This window comes from Nannobrachium achirus, assembly GCF_963921795.1.
Source record: "Nannobrachium achirus genome assembly, chromosome: 14".
Taxonomy (NCBI): domain Eukaryota; kingdom Metazoa; phylum Chordata; class Actinopteri; order Myctophiformes; family Myctophidae; genus Nannobrachium; species Nannobrachium achirus.
The window spans coordinates 15,990,570-16,007,959 of NC_137821.1; the positions used below are offsets into that span (position 1 = coordinate 15,990,570).

The 17,390-nt window shown below is 43.3% G+C and overlaps 1 protein-coding gene across 1 annotated transcript in view; it reads right to left on the bottom strand.

Annotated features, from left to right (window-relative positions):
- sema4f (sema domain, immunoglobulin domain (Ig), transmembrane domain (TM) and short cytoplasmic domain, (semaphorin) 4F) overlaps positions 1-1,283 on the bottom strand; it is a gene marked incomplete at its 3' end in the record, with an annotated part of 85,596 nt that extends 84,313 nt beyond the window's left edge. The window contains exon 1 of the mRNA XM_080741405.1: positions 550-1,283. Within this exon, the coding sequence (XP_080597531.1) occupies positions 550-652 (103 nt within the window). The 5' untranslated portion in view covers positions 653-1,283. The remainder of the gene's footprint in view (positions 1-549) is intronic.
- Positions 1,284-17,390: the final 16,107 nt, after the last annotated feature.

The window sequence follows — 17,390 nt, forward strand, 5'->3', positions numbered from 1 at the left end:
CTGCTTCATGTATAGTAGCCTATTTCCTGCGGGCTACTATACACAGAGGGTGACATTAACAGTGTGTGCTTGTGTGTGTTGATGTAAAAACAACAGTGAGAGGTGAATACTATACAAAATATCATCATCGTCATCATCATCATCATCATCTACAAACTTTTCAGGAGACCCAAAAGAGAGATTTGCCTGGGACCCAAACTAGTGAAAACAGCAGATCTACAAGCGCTTCGCACCATATTGTGAGCTTGTCGTTTCACTACTTTTTAAACATTAATGCTTTCTTATTTATGGAATTTCTTAGATTTTTCTTTAATGTATTTATTAAATTACATAGAAAAATCATTATATATTTTTTTATTCAAGAAAATATTTTGACAACATTTTGGAAGACAATTAAGGGACCCATAAAAAATGTGTCCAAGTGACCCACAAAGGGGTCCCAACCCAGTGTTTGGGAACCAGTGATCTACAACAATACCTGAATTACCAAATTACCAAATCACCTTTCTTTGTGATTATAATGTGTTTGTATTCGTATATTTGCCTTACCTCCTAGTCCTAGTCCATTCAAGGCTGCTGTCCAGCAGGTTCCGCACAGCAAACACCACACCACCGAGATCAGGCTGAACATCACGCCGCCCGGGGTCGTCATGGTTCGGCTCCGGCGGGACGCAGGGAGTCCAGGACAGACTCGGTCCTCCACGGACCGAGAGATCTGGATGAAACGTACAAGTCAAGTCCACCGGGGGTCCGCTGCTCTCAGCTGTGAGGCATTGTGATCCGCCGCTCCGTGCACAGACAGACACAGGTTCAATGCCCCGGCGTTCTGCCTTCTTTCACCGCCTCTCCTTCCTTGGACGCACGGGGCAAGGTGTGGTGGACAATTTCAAGTTTAGTTAGTTTGAAGATTCAACCCCAAAAGCAACACATGTTTACTCCGTCAAACCGTGTTTTAATGGTCTAAAAACACAGAGCGCAGCGTGTCAACAAACGGATATGAACAGTGCGCTCCGTGCGAGACATGCACCCGGTCCCATTTCTCCACTAGGGTCCTAGGGATTATAGAAAGCAATTATATTTAAAAAGAGAAATGTAAAATCTGTTATTTACACTTGATAAACTGCATTTAAAGTAGCTCAAAATCATTCCGGTCTGAGACGTTTACAGAATATAACGTCTTGCGTGTGAAACTAATTAAGCTGTTTATATTCCCTGGTCTGTTGTAGCCATAGAGCCGTGTCGCTCGCGCTGTCCCGCTGCTCAATTCCAATTCCAAATGGAGAGAACACTAAACAGAGCGCTCCGTCCCCGGCGAGGAAACTGGAAATGACCCAAAGTCTGTCATTGCATGAGGGTGAAATTAAAGTCCTCCCGTGTGCGTCGGACGAGACCTGGCTGGGAGGGAGCGCGCGGCGGCGGTGACACGAGCGCTGGAACCGAACACACACACACATTCACGGTACGCACTACGCACACACACAAGACACAACAGTGAACTGTGCTGCTCGCGGATGTAGAGATGGAGCTCGAGCGCCAGCCAGTCCGTCTCGCGCACCCGCCCCGCCCAGCCGGAAAGGGGCGTGACACACTTACACGACAGGTAAGTTATGATGGCACAGTAGTGCACAGGTTCATTGTGTCATTTATTACAACATGGTGATTAACAGATTACATAGCCTGTTTATTATTATTATTAAACTAGACCCAAAATAATGAGCGTCCTGGCCTATATATATAGCCTTTTATAATGTGAGATAAAATAGGCTATGCATGTTATTATGCATGAACTAAAAATAACTGAGCTGAACAAAATTAATAAATACATATTTATTTGCCAAATTATTGAAAAGTCGGCTATTTGTTATCAACAAGGGCATCATCGTTCCTTAATTTATTCTATAACCATCTTATTCCATAACCGAGCATTCCTTTTAAAAATTTGGAAGAATAAAAAACAAGACGAACCTCGGTTCGAAGTGAAGCGGTGGACAGATAAAACCTCCAATAGCACATGAAACCAAGTCATTTGATGAGACAATCAAATTGTACATGTTCCTCTCCATGCTGACTATAGCAAAGTTAATAATTATTTAGTATAAACCATGCTATTACCTATAGGGTTGAATTGTCATGTGAAGCTTCACCAATCCAATGCAATAGGTGAGACCTATGCAATAAGTGAGACCTATTGCATATTTGAAAAAGCCTATTCATTCTGGACTGATATTTTACACGTACGGGACAGGAAAAACCTGTTCATTCTGGCCTGGAGTGACCATATATGGACATAAGGTAACGGACATTGTGTTTTTGAAAAACCCTGTTCATTCTGGACTGAAATGACCATATATGGGCGTGATACACAGAAAGCCATTCATTGGAGGTAACCGACATTCTGTTTTTGAAAAAACCTGTTCATTCTGGACTGAAATGACCATATATGGGCGTGATACACACAAAGCCATTCATTGGAAGCGGTTTCCACCGCTTCAAAAACATAAAAATTCACTGGGCAGCCAAAAAGAAGCCAATCCACTTTAAAGAAAACAATGACCTCTCTCGCAATCAGGTCATGGTGATGTCTTAAGTGGGCGGGGCTCAGGGCAAAGATGATTAAAGTGTAGGAGTTGTGGATCAGCGCTTGCTTCAGCGGCTGCTGTCATAATCCATGGACTCTGGTGGTCTGTTTTATCTTTGAGGCAAAGTGACACACACACACCTGACTTGGTCTAAGCCTCTTTCTCTCTCTCTCTCTCTCTCTCTCTCTCTCTCTCTCTCTCTCTCTCTCTCTCTCTCTCTCTCTCTCTCTCTCTCAGCGTCTCAGGCTTGAGTGCGAGTGACGGGCCGATTTCACGGGGCGGGGGTGCAGACATGCACCCCGGCGGTGGGACAAAGGGGAGGGGTCAGAGAGGGCCTGGATTAAAGGATTGGGGAAAGGAGGAGCAGGAGGGGAGGGGTCAAAGGTGGCCGGAGCAGGGATGATAAAGGAAAACCAAACACGGTCAAGGAGAGATCGGCACCGTCTCTAATCGAGCAGCATTAAGCCCATGCTGTGCATGTCTCACCTCCGCTTTGACCAATGATTTTTGAATGCATAACATGTCACTCAGAATCACAATAATGGATGTCTATATATTCAATTCAATTCTTATTCATGGGAGTTCCGCTGGCCTTTGGAGGTGACCTTCCTACACAAATTGAAAGAAAACTCTAAACCCCCCTCAGAATATGCTTCACTCACCACCAGTGGCCTTTGGGCATCTAGCCTATTAATCATGTGTCACTGCAGATGCTCATGTAGCAGGTGACTTTCTGCAGCTGCTTGAAAGCAAAGTGGGAAGTGCGTCTCGTGAAGAAAGCGATGAATGGAGGTTCCATTCAGAATGTGAGGTTTTCTAGTGGGCTTCTATCAACATAGAATACAAGTGTAGGCCTAATAGATCAGAGGTTCTAAATGTTTTCAGCTCAAGACCCAAAAGTATCTCCCCTTTACAAAACCTTATAAAATACTTTATGAATGAATTACTTAACCCTGCTTGAAAATAGCCAATCTACAAGATCATAATACATCGCATGTTTGAACATTTCAGTAAAATATGAATAGGAAAATGTGGCCCCCATGGAGTGAGTGTGGAAATACAGTGGCCCCCTCTATCATCAAAGTTGCCCAACCCTGGTATAGACCTAACCGCCCTCTGTTGCAAGTGGCGAAGGGATTCTACTGCAGCAAGTGGGCATCTTTACAGTGTTCTTGAATCAATGCATACCAGCAACGTTACTTATAATACAGTACACATGGCATTAAAATACAAAATACAAGGTGAAAGTACATGGCAATCAATGGCAACTTCAACCAGTTTTTATTTCATGACAGCTTTTTGAAGATATCAGATAAACGACTGAAAGACAGACAAATGTAATGAGTCTACACTAAACCCTCTGCATACATTGGGTGAACTGGCACCACTCTTTTACATAAATTGGAAGTGGAGATTGGCATAAATTAGCCTGTGGCACAGACCAGAGAGGAGCATGGCCTTAAAGGGATTGTCACGGCTGCTTATCTGTCCCCCCCACATTAATATTCACAACTTGATGTAAGGAAGCTGCAATTCGTGACCCTGCACTCTGAAAACGAATGGTGTGTGTGTGTGTGTGTGTGTGTGTGTGTGTGTGTGTGTGTGTGTGTGTGTGTGTGTGTGTGTGTGTGTGTGTGTGTGTGTGTGTGTGTGTGTGTGTGTGTGTGTGTGTGTGAGAGAGAGAGCGTGTGAGTGACATTTTGATCACCTCTGAGAATGTTCATGCATACTGTTGCATGTTGTGTACTTTTTATTGGTAGGTATCCCAGTATATGTGTACATGTGAACTGTATCTGCAAATACGGATTCAGAGTCCCTGATGACCATAAGCCTAATATCTCCCCCATCCAAGGGGGAATTCTCCTTTAGGCTAGTGGTTGAGATGTTGGTTTCCCATGTGGAAGACTCAGGTTCCATTCATGGGAGCCGTCATATGATGATGTTGTTGGTTTCAGTTTGAACGTCAATGCGAAGATTTGAGACGTGGAAACAAGTTCATGTTTGTCTCCCAGTGTTTATCGGCTTCAAGGCCACATGCACTACCTTATGTTGTGCTCTGCCACAGGGTTTGTTCCTGTTGTCGTCTGTTTGTCTGTGTGTGTGTGTGTGTGTGTGCGCGCGAATGTGTGTGTGCGTGCATTTGTGCATGCGTGTGACTAATGTCTTAATGGAAAGCCAGAGGGATGGTGGGAGCAGAGGACAAGGACAGACACACAATAGAAAGAAGACAGCATGGATAAATGAGAGGAGAGAGAGAGAGAGAGAGAGAGAAGAAAGGGGGGTGAGTGAGACAGTGATAACTGGACTGACAAGGGAACGATTTGATTGAGTTGAACTAGCAAACAACATGTCATCAATCTGGCTTTGATCTGTCAATCAAATGCATCCACCAATCCATCAATGTATCCATTTATCCATCCATTCTTCCATCATTTCATCTATCCACTCATCCACTCATCCACTCATCTATCCATCCACCCATTACCTCAATTACCCTGCCATATGTTCCTATGTGATACTTAGCTCATGCATGCACTCACCCATTAACTCTACAAGTATATCATTGTTGTTTCGACTTCATGCGACCTCCTTGTGTGTGCAAGTGTGTGTGTGTGTGTGTGTGTGTCTGTATGCAGGTGTGTGCGCGCGCGCGCGTGCGTGCGTGTGTGCGTGCGTGTGTGTGTGTGTGTGTGTGTGTGTGTGTGTGTGTGCGTGCGTGCACAGGGTCACAAAAGCATGGCAACTTCCTCTACACACACACAAATGCACTCACACGCACAAACACTCTCTAAGATTAATATGGTTAAGTCATTACTTAAATGCAAGGCAAATTGTGGTGGGTGTAACCCCCCCTCAATCGCTGACTGCTACTGCTATAAGTTACCTCCTTTCACCCTCCCATCCCCATCTCCCCTCCCCATTTTCCATCTTTCTGTCTCTCTCTCTCTCTTCTTCCTCCTTCCCACCTCCTTTCATCTCCTCTGTCCTCAGTTCACATTCATCCAACAAGCTGTGACTCCAAACACTTGAACAAACAGCATGCACAGTGAAAACTGGACCGCCTCAGGGTTACAGTAAATAAACACCTCAGATTTAGCCGTACAGTGTGCAAACAGGACTGTGTAATTGAATATGTGTGAATATATACATTTTGGTCCAATCAGTTTGATTTGGTGCCCCCTACTCCCTCCCCCAACAGTATATCAGATCTCCTATTCTCGTGCCTCCATATCAACCCTGGAAGGTAGCCAATCGATTTAACCCCCCAACCCCATGGCTGTGTGCTGACTACACAGAAAGGACGTTACTCCACCACCACCACCACCACTGCTAATGCACCTACAATGGACTGTTTTATGGAAGGTGGAAATTGAAACCATGTGACAATGTGAACCCTAGTGTCCCTATTCTTGGGGCGAACATTTAGGGAAAAGAGACGATTTACAACCTTACAACGCGTTGCAACGCGACGCATTGTGAGCTTGTAGATCGGTGACTTTCTGAGAAGATATTGATGTAGAGGGAGAAAAGGGGTGGGAGACCCCGGTCAACTAAGTACATATATATAGGGTTTAAGTGGTTTCCATCCATTAAACCTGAAGGCCTATTCTACAAATGCCTTCTAAATCAGTAGCTCCCAGCACACTTGCAAGAATGTACAAGCTAGCAAGCTCACAGTGTGCCACTTTGTGCCGTGCTGTGAGCTTGTACAGTATATAGGCAACGCAACAATCTAAAATGACACAGATGTAACCCGGTTTTGTCTTTAAAACCCCGGTTTTAATGGGTTAAGTAAACGGTTCTGTGATACTCCTTGAGCAGAACCTTGTGGTTATGAACTCAACAATAACGGAATAAGAAAAACTGTCAATCCGAATTAATCCATGTAAACCACATCATGCCATTTAATGCCATAATGTAATGCATTCCGAATTTCGAAAATGTCTTCCCACTCATAGAATAATAAATACATCAATGGGAACAATATCTTTAGTGTTAGCTCCACAATCGGTCACTCAGTCAGTCAGTGCAGACTTGCGTCAGTTGCCTGGAGCCTGGAACTGCAGTGAACAGTGCTGGGAATTCACTTACCTTGCATCTTCTGGCCACAGTGGTTGGTTGAGAAAAGCCCAGGGTCATGGGGTCAACATGCTTAGTGGAGCAGTTGGTTCTCAAAACTTTTTAGCTTGAGGACGGACCAAAAGTACCCAAAAATACTTTTGTACTTTTACTCAATTAATATTTAATTTGTTATATTCTGGTATTGGTACTTTTACTTGACCACTGGTCAACAGGTCAACATGTATAGAGTAATGTTCTGCTGTTCCAATCAAGGATAAGTGCTCTTTTCTTCTTCTTCTAAGCAACTCATCCATCATACTAGAGTTGATTAACCATGTTTCTCAAAGGTCTACTAGACCTCCCCCCACACACACAGTTTCTGTTGTTTAGAACCCTTGAAACCCTTGCTGAGTGTGATAGGAACACAGACTTATCATTATATTAACTGTGTTAAAAGTTAACCAAAGTGTGTCTCTGTCTGTTCCGCAAAATGTATTCTTGGAGTAGACATCTTGTCTAATGACCTGTGACCTGTCCTATAGGCAACCAAAACCCATAGCTGCCATGTGCTCTTGTCAAATACTGATGAATGTCAAAGCCTGACACAGAAGTGTGACATCACAGCTCATATTTACTCATATAATTCTTTTACTCATATGCATATGAGGCATCAACTGACGGTAAAAAAAGTACAAATCTATCCAAAGGCTAAGAAAATAATAAATATATATATTTTTTTCAAATGTAACTCAATATCATAAACGACACAGAGTCACATACCCAGGGCAGGCATTGACACTAAGGCTTGCCCACCTGCCCCCGGCAGGTAAATAAAATGATAGGGCAGGTGGAGTTTGCTTTCAGGTTGCCCGACCGGGCAAGTGCTCATTTGAGAGGGGACGCAACCGCCTATAAACACAACACGAGATATCTGTCTAAACACCTGAACGTGGCCAGAGAGCTCTGTTTTCTGGTCTGTGGGATGTAAATTAAGAGCGCTGTTTACCTATAATGTGCTGTTTTTACTTAAACATGTAAAATAACAAGTGTGAAACCATAGACATAGTCAATCATAGATATGTAGGTATTTGGCATTTGGATTTGGAGTTATTGAGAATTTGAGGTATGACATTTTCGCATAGCCCAGAAAGTAAAGAAAGTGTTAAATTGAGCGGTAAACTAAAATCTTTACTATCATTTTATAATGGACAATTTACTTTTTGGGCAAGTGGGAATGACCTTTGGGCAAGTAGAAATTGACCTGTACTTGCCCGACGGACAAGTGCCTCTGAGACCTTAGTGTCAACCCCTGCATACCTGACAAAATTGCCAGGGTGGTTTGTTTGGGACACAGTTCATAATATGACGCAAACTAATATTGCCCTATGGGAAATCCAATACAAAAAACAACGCCTTAACCCAGGGGTAGTGGGAGTGTCGTCAAGACTTCGGTACTCTTATACGGATTATAGATGTGTCATGGATATGTACTGTTTGATTGATGATGTTTTGTTTTGTTCTGTCTGTTTATCTGTTTATATTTTCTCTATAGTGTTCTTTTTTTATCTAGCCTGTATTGCCTGTATGTTTTGAGTGTTTTGGGTGATAATTCATTCTGTTTATTGCATTTGATGGATTGCACTGGACAAAGCTATTACTCATCTGTATTGTACCAAATTAGATTTTGAATGCTTCAATGGAAAAAAACTAAGTAAAAAAGTAAACTCCGGTAGTCTATAGGAAGGCTCTAACGTTGGTTTGTAGTAAGGAACTCATGTTGAAGAAAGTATAAAAAGTGTGCTCAGAGAAGATACGTACTGTATGTGTCATATGTCTTCTTCTGATCAATATTCAATTAATACACATTCATGCATTAATATCCAGTCAGTGTCTTAGTTCGAGCTTCAAACTTCGTTTGAGCAATGCCATAACAGGATCCCTTGGCAGAACCATTACAATAGCATGATAATGAGCTTATTTGTGTGATGTAACCTGATGTAAAACGTTGTCAGGTCAGAATTGTTATGGCATTGGCTAGCCATCCACGAGAGGGTCTGTCTCTAAGTGTGTGTGTGTGTGTGTGTGTGTGTGTGTGTGTGTGTGTGTGTGTGTGTGTGTGTGTGTGTGTGTGTGTGTGTGTGTGTGTGTGTGTGTGTGTGTGTGCGTGCGCGCGTGTGTGCGTGCGTGTTTGAATTGACTTTTGATCAAAAAACGCTGGATCAAAAGTGACTACAATGATTGACAACTTTATTGGGAAAGTGTGTCATAAGCTGTCAAACATATAATATTACAGCTAGAAAATAACACTGCACAACACCATCACCAACACCTGATGCAATAATAAAACGACGTACAATAAATCGCACAAGACGCAAGACCCAACACAACGAAATACAAGCACAAAGGTGTTTCAAGTACAACATGGTGCATTACAGGATGTGTAGCTGGTAAATGGTAATTGGTAAATGGTGCATTTATATAGCGCTTTTATCCAAAGCGCTTTACAGAGATTGTGCATTACATTCACCCATTCACGCACACATTCATACACCGGTGGCGGAGGAAACCATGCAAGGCACCAAACAGCTCACCGGGAGCAATGTGGGGTTCAGAGTCTTGCCTAAGGACCCTTCGACATTAACTCAGGGGGAGCCCGGATTCGAACTGGGAACCCTTCGTGCTCTAATAACGGTTTCTCTACCCATGAGCTGCACCCTGCACGATTCTTTAATATAGCCCTAAAAATATATAGCCCTAACAAAGCAGAAAGTTGAAATATCACTAATGAGCGATAACATACTGTTGATTGAGCCAGCTCTAAAGCCAACAACAATTTCCTTCTTTTCTTAGTACCTTTACACCACAAAACTATCCCATCCTCCCTCTCTGTAGATGCTTTTGTCCCCCTGAATCAGGCCCACAGTTGCTGCATAACATAGTGAATTTGACCTTGAAGAGGTTGTTAGGAATTGCCCCTACTATCGTCAGTGTATACTAGGATGAATACAAATAAAAATAGAGCTTCCCTGCGGAGCCATGTTGGTGATGAAAGAATGGGACACAGCTGCATTTACTCTAACATGTTCACACCTCCCAGTCAAGAAGAACCCGAGCCACCTTATTACCTCATTATTCAGGCCAATCTGCTGTATAGCAGCAGAATTCTAACCACTTTCAACCTGGCATCTATATTTTTGGGCAAGTCATTATCGGCAAACATTGTCAAAAATGGTCTGAATAATGACACGCCTGGGTTGTGCAGAATGTGAAGTACCTGTTAGGCTGTTTACCATCATAGTCCCCTTTTCCACCAAATAACTTTGGTTCTAGAACTGGTTCTGTTCTAGATTCTTGGAACTTAGTGCTTTCACGTAACCGGCACCCATTCTTTGGTTCTAGTTCCTAACCAACTTTTAGGGTTCTGAACCAATTCATTTTCAGTGGGAAGACTCTGAACCATGGTTAAATATAATAACAGGGCTTAAGTGGTTCATATAATAGTCCACATGCAACCTGTTTCTGACTTCAACTCACAGAACATCCTCACGTTCTACACTGAAGCAACCATACACAAGGCTCGCAAAATACCCTCAGATACCCCTCCGGTAAGGTATTGATTCATGGTCAGTTGACAGATAAATCGAATCACCATGTATCTTGATGGATTGAGCTCACAGTATACTGCATAGAGAATCCATATTCCCTTCTGAAGTATTCCATTATAGAGACACTATTTTGGATATGTAACAATAATACAACAGTACTTCAAATCCTGAGGAGCCTATGTGCATCATAGCTCTCCGTCTCCGTGATTCTCAGGGTAGTAAACAAACACACACACACACACGCTCGCAAGCACATGCGCGCGCACACACACACACACACACACACACACACACACACACACACGGGCGCACACACACACACGCACGCACGCACGCACGCACGCACACACGCACACACACACACACACACACACACACACACACACAAACACACACTTACTTATCTGGCCCCATAAGACTCATGGCGGAACAATATTGTTAGATATAATTATCCAACATTTCTTTAACCTAATTATATGTGCGCAAGGCTCTGCTAGATTGCTTCCATAGCAGATGGTGCCATCAATTATTGAGTCTCTGTCAACACTCTGCCCTCGATCATTTTAAGCAGATTATGCCAACATTAACTCCCCTATGGTCCCCTTTTCTTAGATTAACCCCCTCCCCAACATCTTGCATTCTTTCAAGCAGTTTCTCTATCTCTCTCTCTCTTTCTCTCAACTCAAGGATGCTGTTCCTAGCAGCCTTATATAGCAGCCCCTTGAGTGTATAAGAGTCTGGTGTGTGCGGTATATATGTCTAAGTGTGTGCGTGCGTGCGTGCGTGCGTGCGTGCGTGCGTGGGTGAGTGTGTGTGTGTGTGTGTGCGCGCACACGCACACACAGAACATTTACTGTAACGTAGGCAATCTGAAATCTGACCCAAATAGTATACGCGTGGAACGCCCCGCGAACGTATCCCAGAGATTTCCAGCTTCACCACTCCCTGTCATTCTGGCATTCCCAGCGTTCCTGGCGCTCTGCCCAATCCCGATGCAAATGTCCTCTTAATCCTGTTAACCCACTCCAACTGCATGGAAACAGAGGAGGAGAGAGAGAGAGAGGGAGCGAGCGAGGGAGAGAGGGAGAGAGAAAGGATGGGAAATAGAGGCAGAAAGGTTGGAGGAAAGACAGTTGAAAGGAAAGAGGAGATGGAATAAGAGACAGAGAGAGAGAAAGAGAGAGAGGGAGAGGGAGAGAGAGGGTGGGGGGGGGGTGGGGGGGTTGGAGATAGAGAGAGAGACCCCGAGGCGGTGAAATATATTATGCTCCCTGCTGAGATCTAATTGAAGAAACAAGATGTCAGCACAAAGTGACGCTCCTCGTCTCTCTGTGACATCACCGACGCATGACTGGTGCAAAAAAAATAAGAAAAAATGAATCTTGAAAAAGCAAATCTCTCTCTCTCCACTAATGTGGGAGGAAAGAGAGAGCGTGAGAGAGAGACAACAAGACAGAGTTAGCAAGGGAGGGAGGTAAAAAAGGGAGGTGAAAAAATTAAAACAGTATAATTGAAAATGTGCACTACACTGTGGGTGATTTTCGACCGGCAAAGAACCGGTTCGGGTTCTTTCTCCTGCCTATGGGATGAACCAGAGGTGTTCTTTTCCACCGAGAAGAGAGTTGGTTCTGAACCGTAAAAGTTGGTTCGGAACGGGAACCACAAAATCCTGGGTTCCTCTGGTTCAATCTGGTGGAAACGCAAGCCGGTTTGTGGTCGGTTCGCAAGAACGAACCAAGGTTCCAAGAAAGTTGAACGGCACTGGTTCTTGAACCAATTAAGGTTCTTTTGGTGGAAAAGGCCCCACTGTGTGTGTGGGAGGATGCGGGAGTGTGGGTGTGGGTGGGTGTGTGAGTGAGTGAGTGTGGGTGTGGGGGAGCGACAAGCTGTTGACTAATAGCTTGTGAGGCGATTGGGGTCATTGTTTTCAAGCTGGATGATAACATCTGACCTCTGCAAAGACGAGACAAGGTATATTGACACGTTGCATACAAAGACGGTCTCAACAGCATGTTCTGCACTGACCTTCATCCATGAAAGACAGAGGCTTTTAACATGAACACCTACTGGCCCATTAAAGAGAGAGAGAGCACTGGTTACTCAGCTGCATCCTCCTGGTTCAAGAAATGCATTAGTACTACTTTCAACCTGCTGTCCGTATTTTGAGCATACTGTATATCATAACAGTATAACATAACAGCGTAATGGCTGAAGAAACAGCAGATTTAGAAGATCTTATCTCTGCGAAAAAGAAGCTTGACCTGTATCCAAATTAATAGGATTATGTGAAAGATTCACGTTGCATTTTCGTAATGCGGATAATTTAATCGTCCTGCTCCCGGTGTTTAAGGACTAAAAGAACTGGATGCTGTCTTCTGCTCTGGGGAGACAACGGAAGTGTTATTTTTTCTTTCAAATATGTTTTTGAATTTCCTTTTCTGTTAAGCAGCTAAACAGATAGGCTGAGGGTAATTTGGTTCCCAGTTGGACTTATTTACCGTACACGACTGTAAAGAAATGGAAGTGGGGAAACATGACGTCTCATTTTCATTTGAAAATTGTGGGATCCCACAACTTTGTCCTGAGGGACCAGTCCACGTCCTCCAGTATCTCTAAAGCATGTTATAATTGGTTCTTGTTCCGCATTGAAAACAACGAGCGTGCTCTGGATTCAATTAGATTATTTCATCATTTCAAGGGAATTCTGTATTCTTCTGTCTCCCACACTGCGCAATCCTAAATATTCTTTTTGTGGGGGGGGGCTTTTTCTTCCTTTCTTTATAGTGGAAAGTGGAGATAGACAGGAAACAGGGAGCAAGAGATAGGGAGAGATATGCAGACTCAAACCCGCGATGCACCAACAGGCTACTTTAGAGCCTATAGGTGCCTGGACCGCTAAGCCACGGTCCGGGCCCACACAGTGCAATCCTGTATGCGTTATTTATTTATATGCGAGTTGAAAAGTGGACATTGCGGGTGCATTACGTTAAACATATAGTCAGGGTTTGCCAGTATCCCAGGTTTACGTGGGGCCCAGTGTTCAGCATCCATTCCCTGCCCCCTCATCGATAGGTTTGTGTTTTTGATCGACATGAAGCTTGTCTTAGAATGGGGAGGAGGTCTTAAGAATGGGTGGGAGAGGTTTGTTAATTAGAGCAGATAGAGGAAGGGGGGGGGGGGGGGGGGGTCATACACTGCGGTTCAGAACATGGTGGGATTTCTGGTCCTTGAGGGTATGTGGGGAAAAGAATTCTAAGGGGGTTAAGCTGATATTGACAGAACGGTGAGTGCGTGTGCATGCGTGCACTTGCGTGTGCGTGTGCATGCGTGCACCCTGTCTCCATACATGTGGAGACGACTGGATCATCACCTAGATCTCCATATATAGAGCTGACCTCTACGTCTGATTCCCAGATGATGCCCTGTTAGGGGAACCACACTAATAGAATCCCTTTTATTCCCATCAAAATTAAGCCCATATCTGGGAATGCCCATACAATAGAATCCCTTTTATGCCATCAATATTAAGCCCATATAAAGGGCGAGGTCGCTTTTCGCCCTTAGGCGTCTTACTGGTAGTTCTGATTATGATTATGGTTAAGGGTGTGGGTTTGCATGTGCGTGTGAGCATGCATACAATATGTATGTATGTATGTTTTCACCTTTTCACAGTAATTTGTGCGCAGTGTAAAAAGAGTGTGCATGTATACAAGTTTTGGGTCTGTTTGTAAAATGCTTACAGTGTGTGTGTGTGTGTGTGTGTGTGTGTGTGTGTGTGTGTGTGTGTGTGTGTGTGTGTGTGTGTGTGTGTGTGTGTGTGTGTGTGTACTTGTGTGCGCCTGCGTGCGCGTGCATGTATGGGGAGGGTCTCCATCAATGTAAAAGTGTTGGTTGACAAATAAATTATGTTTCCACTGTGTCTAATAGTATCAATAACAATAACAGTGTTTTATCAACAACAACACTTGCAAACATAGACAGTAGTACTGCTGGGACACAGCATGCTTTGGGCGGTTGAGTACAGAGAGATGTAAGAATTTCTAAACAGCGTTTGTTGGCTTTATCATTGTACTGCAAGTGTAAGCAATATCGTACAAACAATGTCAAAATCCATTTTAGACACTCTCATCTCTATAGGCACACACTGAAAAATAATAAGTAAACACTTTTTACTGTGCATGTCTTTGTTATGGAGACATAACTCGGGCAGTTCTGTTGTTAGAAAACAGATAAGAACTACTTAAGTCACAAAGAAGCCTTCAATGCATGCGTTTCTTTTCCTTTAAAGAGACAGATTGCAGGCAACCATAAACACTGCCGAGTCGTCGTCAGCAGAATAGCGGGACATGGATATTACATTCTAAGCCATACACACTGGATAATAACTGCAGAGCAGCCAGAATGTACTGTATGGGATAGCCACTGGGATAATTACACAGCAGTTGGTGTGACGAGATATGAGATCATAATTGCATGGAAGGCACAGCTTATATAAATCAGTTTAATTGCTGCTTGGTGTCCAGGGAGATTACACATATTATTACATAAATTACATCGTACAATGTACTGTATGTATGTATGTGTGTGTGTGTATATACTGTAGATTGTCTGACATGGTTATAGCCTGCGGTCTGACGTGTTGCACATATGATTAGTTCCGACAATACCCAGGACTAGCTTTAAAGTTACAATCCTTAGGTTTTAGGTCTCTCCCAATGGAGAGATTTAACGATGTCTGTAATAGATAAAGATGGTGGCGATACTAGTGTCCGACACCATTCTAAATTTCCCAATTGGAAGAGCAGGGAGACAGCCTCCGACCACTGCAGATATTGTATTAACATACTCTACCATACAGATTGGTTAAAAATAACATTTTATTAAGTCAAATGAACCAGATTATAGCTTTAACGCTAATTATAATTATAGTAGTATATTGTCCACTTTTTCAAATGATGGATGTGCAACAGTTAATCAAACTAATTAATCAACATTATCAATATAGTAAAATAATCCTCTTCAGACTATGGTTGACTATGGTTTACTATGGGTACTCACAGGTACCGACTGGTTGACTATGCCATAGTCAGCCATAGTCATTACTACAGTACTTGCGCTCTATGCTGGTGCACAAGTAGGCCATACATGGCCACGAGTGCAGTCAGTGCACAAGGCGCAAGTTGGCACCTCGACAGAGCGCAGTCTTGTTAGACTCAGTACCATAGTCAACCATAGTCAAATCATATGTCATATGTCATATGCCATATGCTAGCTTCTAGCTTATGATTTGCATGTACAGGCCTAGTTCAGTGCCTTGGCAGTTATTGTTTAGCAAACCAAACAAATCTGACGGACCAAATTAATTTGTGTTTTAGTCTGACCACGCCAAATGGTGTGTGGCCTTCCTTCCACTGTGACCAATCATTCCAGGAAGCTTTCGGTACATGCTGTTGTAATTCAGTGCAAACAATTTAAGCTAATGCCTGACATATACTTATACTTTATCCTATAAATCAGGCTTAACCCTCCCATACTGTACCACCTGTAATTGTTCTAATGCTGTTGCTTTAACGTCAGCTCTGGTTGATCCAGAAGCACTTTGATATCCCTTAATCTGTCTCTCCATCCCCCTCTCCCTCTTCATACTATATATCACTGCAAGACCTTTTCTGTTGAGCAAACAGAGGAAAATAAGAGGGGGAAATGGGGTGTGAGATGGGTTGGGGGGGTTGAGACTCATGAAAGAGAGATGGTTGGGGGATGGAGGAGAGAGAGAGAGAGGCTATGTGGTTCTTCTGAAGAGATGAATGGATGAAGGGTGGAAGGGATGAGAGAGGAGATCTTGGGTTTAATGAAAGAAAGGCAGGGATGGATGGGGGTGATGTATATGGATTGATAAATGAGATGAAATCAGAGACTGGGAAGAACATTTAATGTATAGATGGATGGATGGATGGATGGATGGATGGATGGATGGATGGATCATGGATTCATGGGTGGATGTATGGATGGATGGAGAAACAGGTCCAAAAGTTCAAAGGGTGGGCAATAGGGGAAAGAGTAGGGGGGAAGTGCGGAACAGGCAGTAGTAAAATAATATTAGAAACTTTGTTCAATGAAGTGAATGAATACATATATACTTATATAGTTTAATTCTGTTTTTCTTTTTTTATCATTCTTTTGTGTGTGACTCATCTGTAATGTATTAATCTCTCGAGACAAAATACTTGACTGTAACAGTCTGTATAATGGAAGCACTGAAAATGCGAAGAAACTAAGGAGGATGTCCTGTCCCCCGAACTAGTTCCCTTTCACCTTTGAAGTCGCGTAAATTATTCCACACAGCACATGAAAGAAATGACAATTCAAAATATTTGTTTGAGAAAGTAAATGACAAACAAATGACAGCTTCTGTTCGTGACTTGCAGGAGGCGTAGTTACAGACTACTGTATGTAGCATTTGAAGATTGTGGAAGAGATGTCTGACTTCAGAGACCGTAATGACAGTAAATCTCACATGAGAACCCTGTTGGGAAGACTGTTCAGACGCGCTGTCTTCTTAATCTATTTAATGAATGAGCAGGTAGGTTCTCCGCGGTAAATGGAACCTGGCTGGCATCAGAGGGAGCTGGTCAACCCCTCCGGCCAAAAGACACAGGATCACGTCATTCTAGTCCCCCATTTAATAACTCTGAGAGAGAGTGTACAAATGGAACCAAATGGACCCCTAAGGATCCATTTGGTTACATTTGTAAGCTCTTGGAGTTAGATTTCTGAGAGTCCATCTGGTTCCAAACTATATCAATCATGGCTAAATGGCGTCCCCTTGGAACCCAAGGACCACTGGGGATCCCCGGACCCCATGACGTCAACCAGCACAACCTGAACATGTCTGGAAAAGAAGAGAGGTCTGTGAGATCATCACATTGTTGTTCTGATTGTTTTTTTGCTCTTTCATTTGCTTTTCACAGTTCTGTAACATTACATTATGATTAATGAGTCCAATTCCTTGCATGTGCAAACAAACTCACTTCTCTAACAAAAAGTGATTCTGGTTCTGATGCAAGCTGCAGTTGCCTTACGGAAATTCCTCGTCCACGCACCGCTTCCCCCTCCACACACAGATGCGTTCGTATCTGAAATA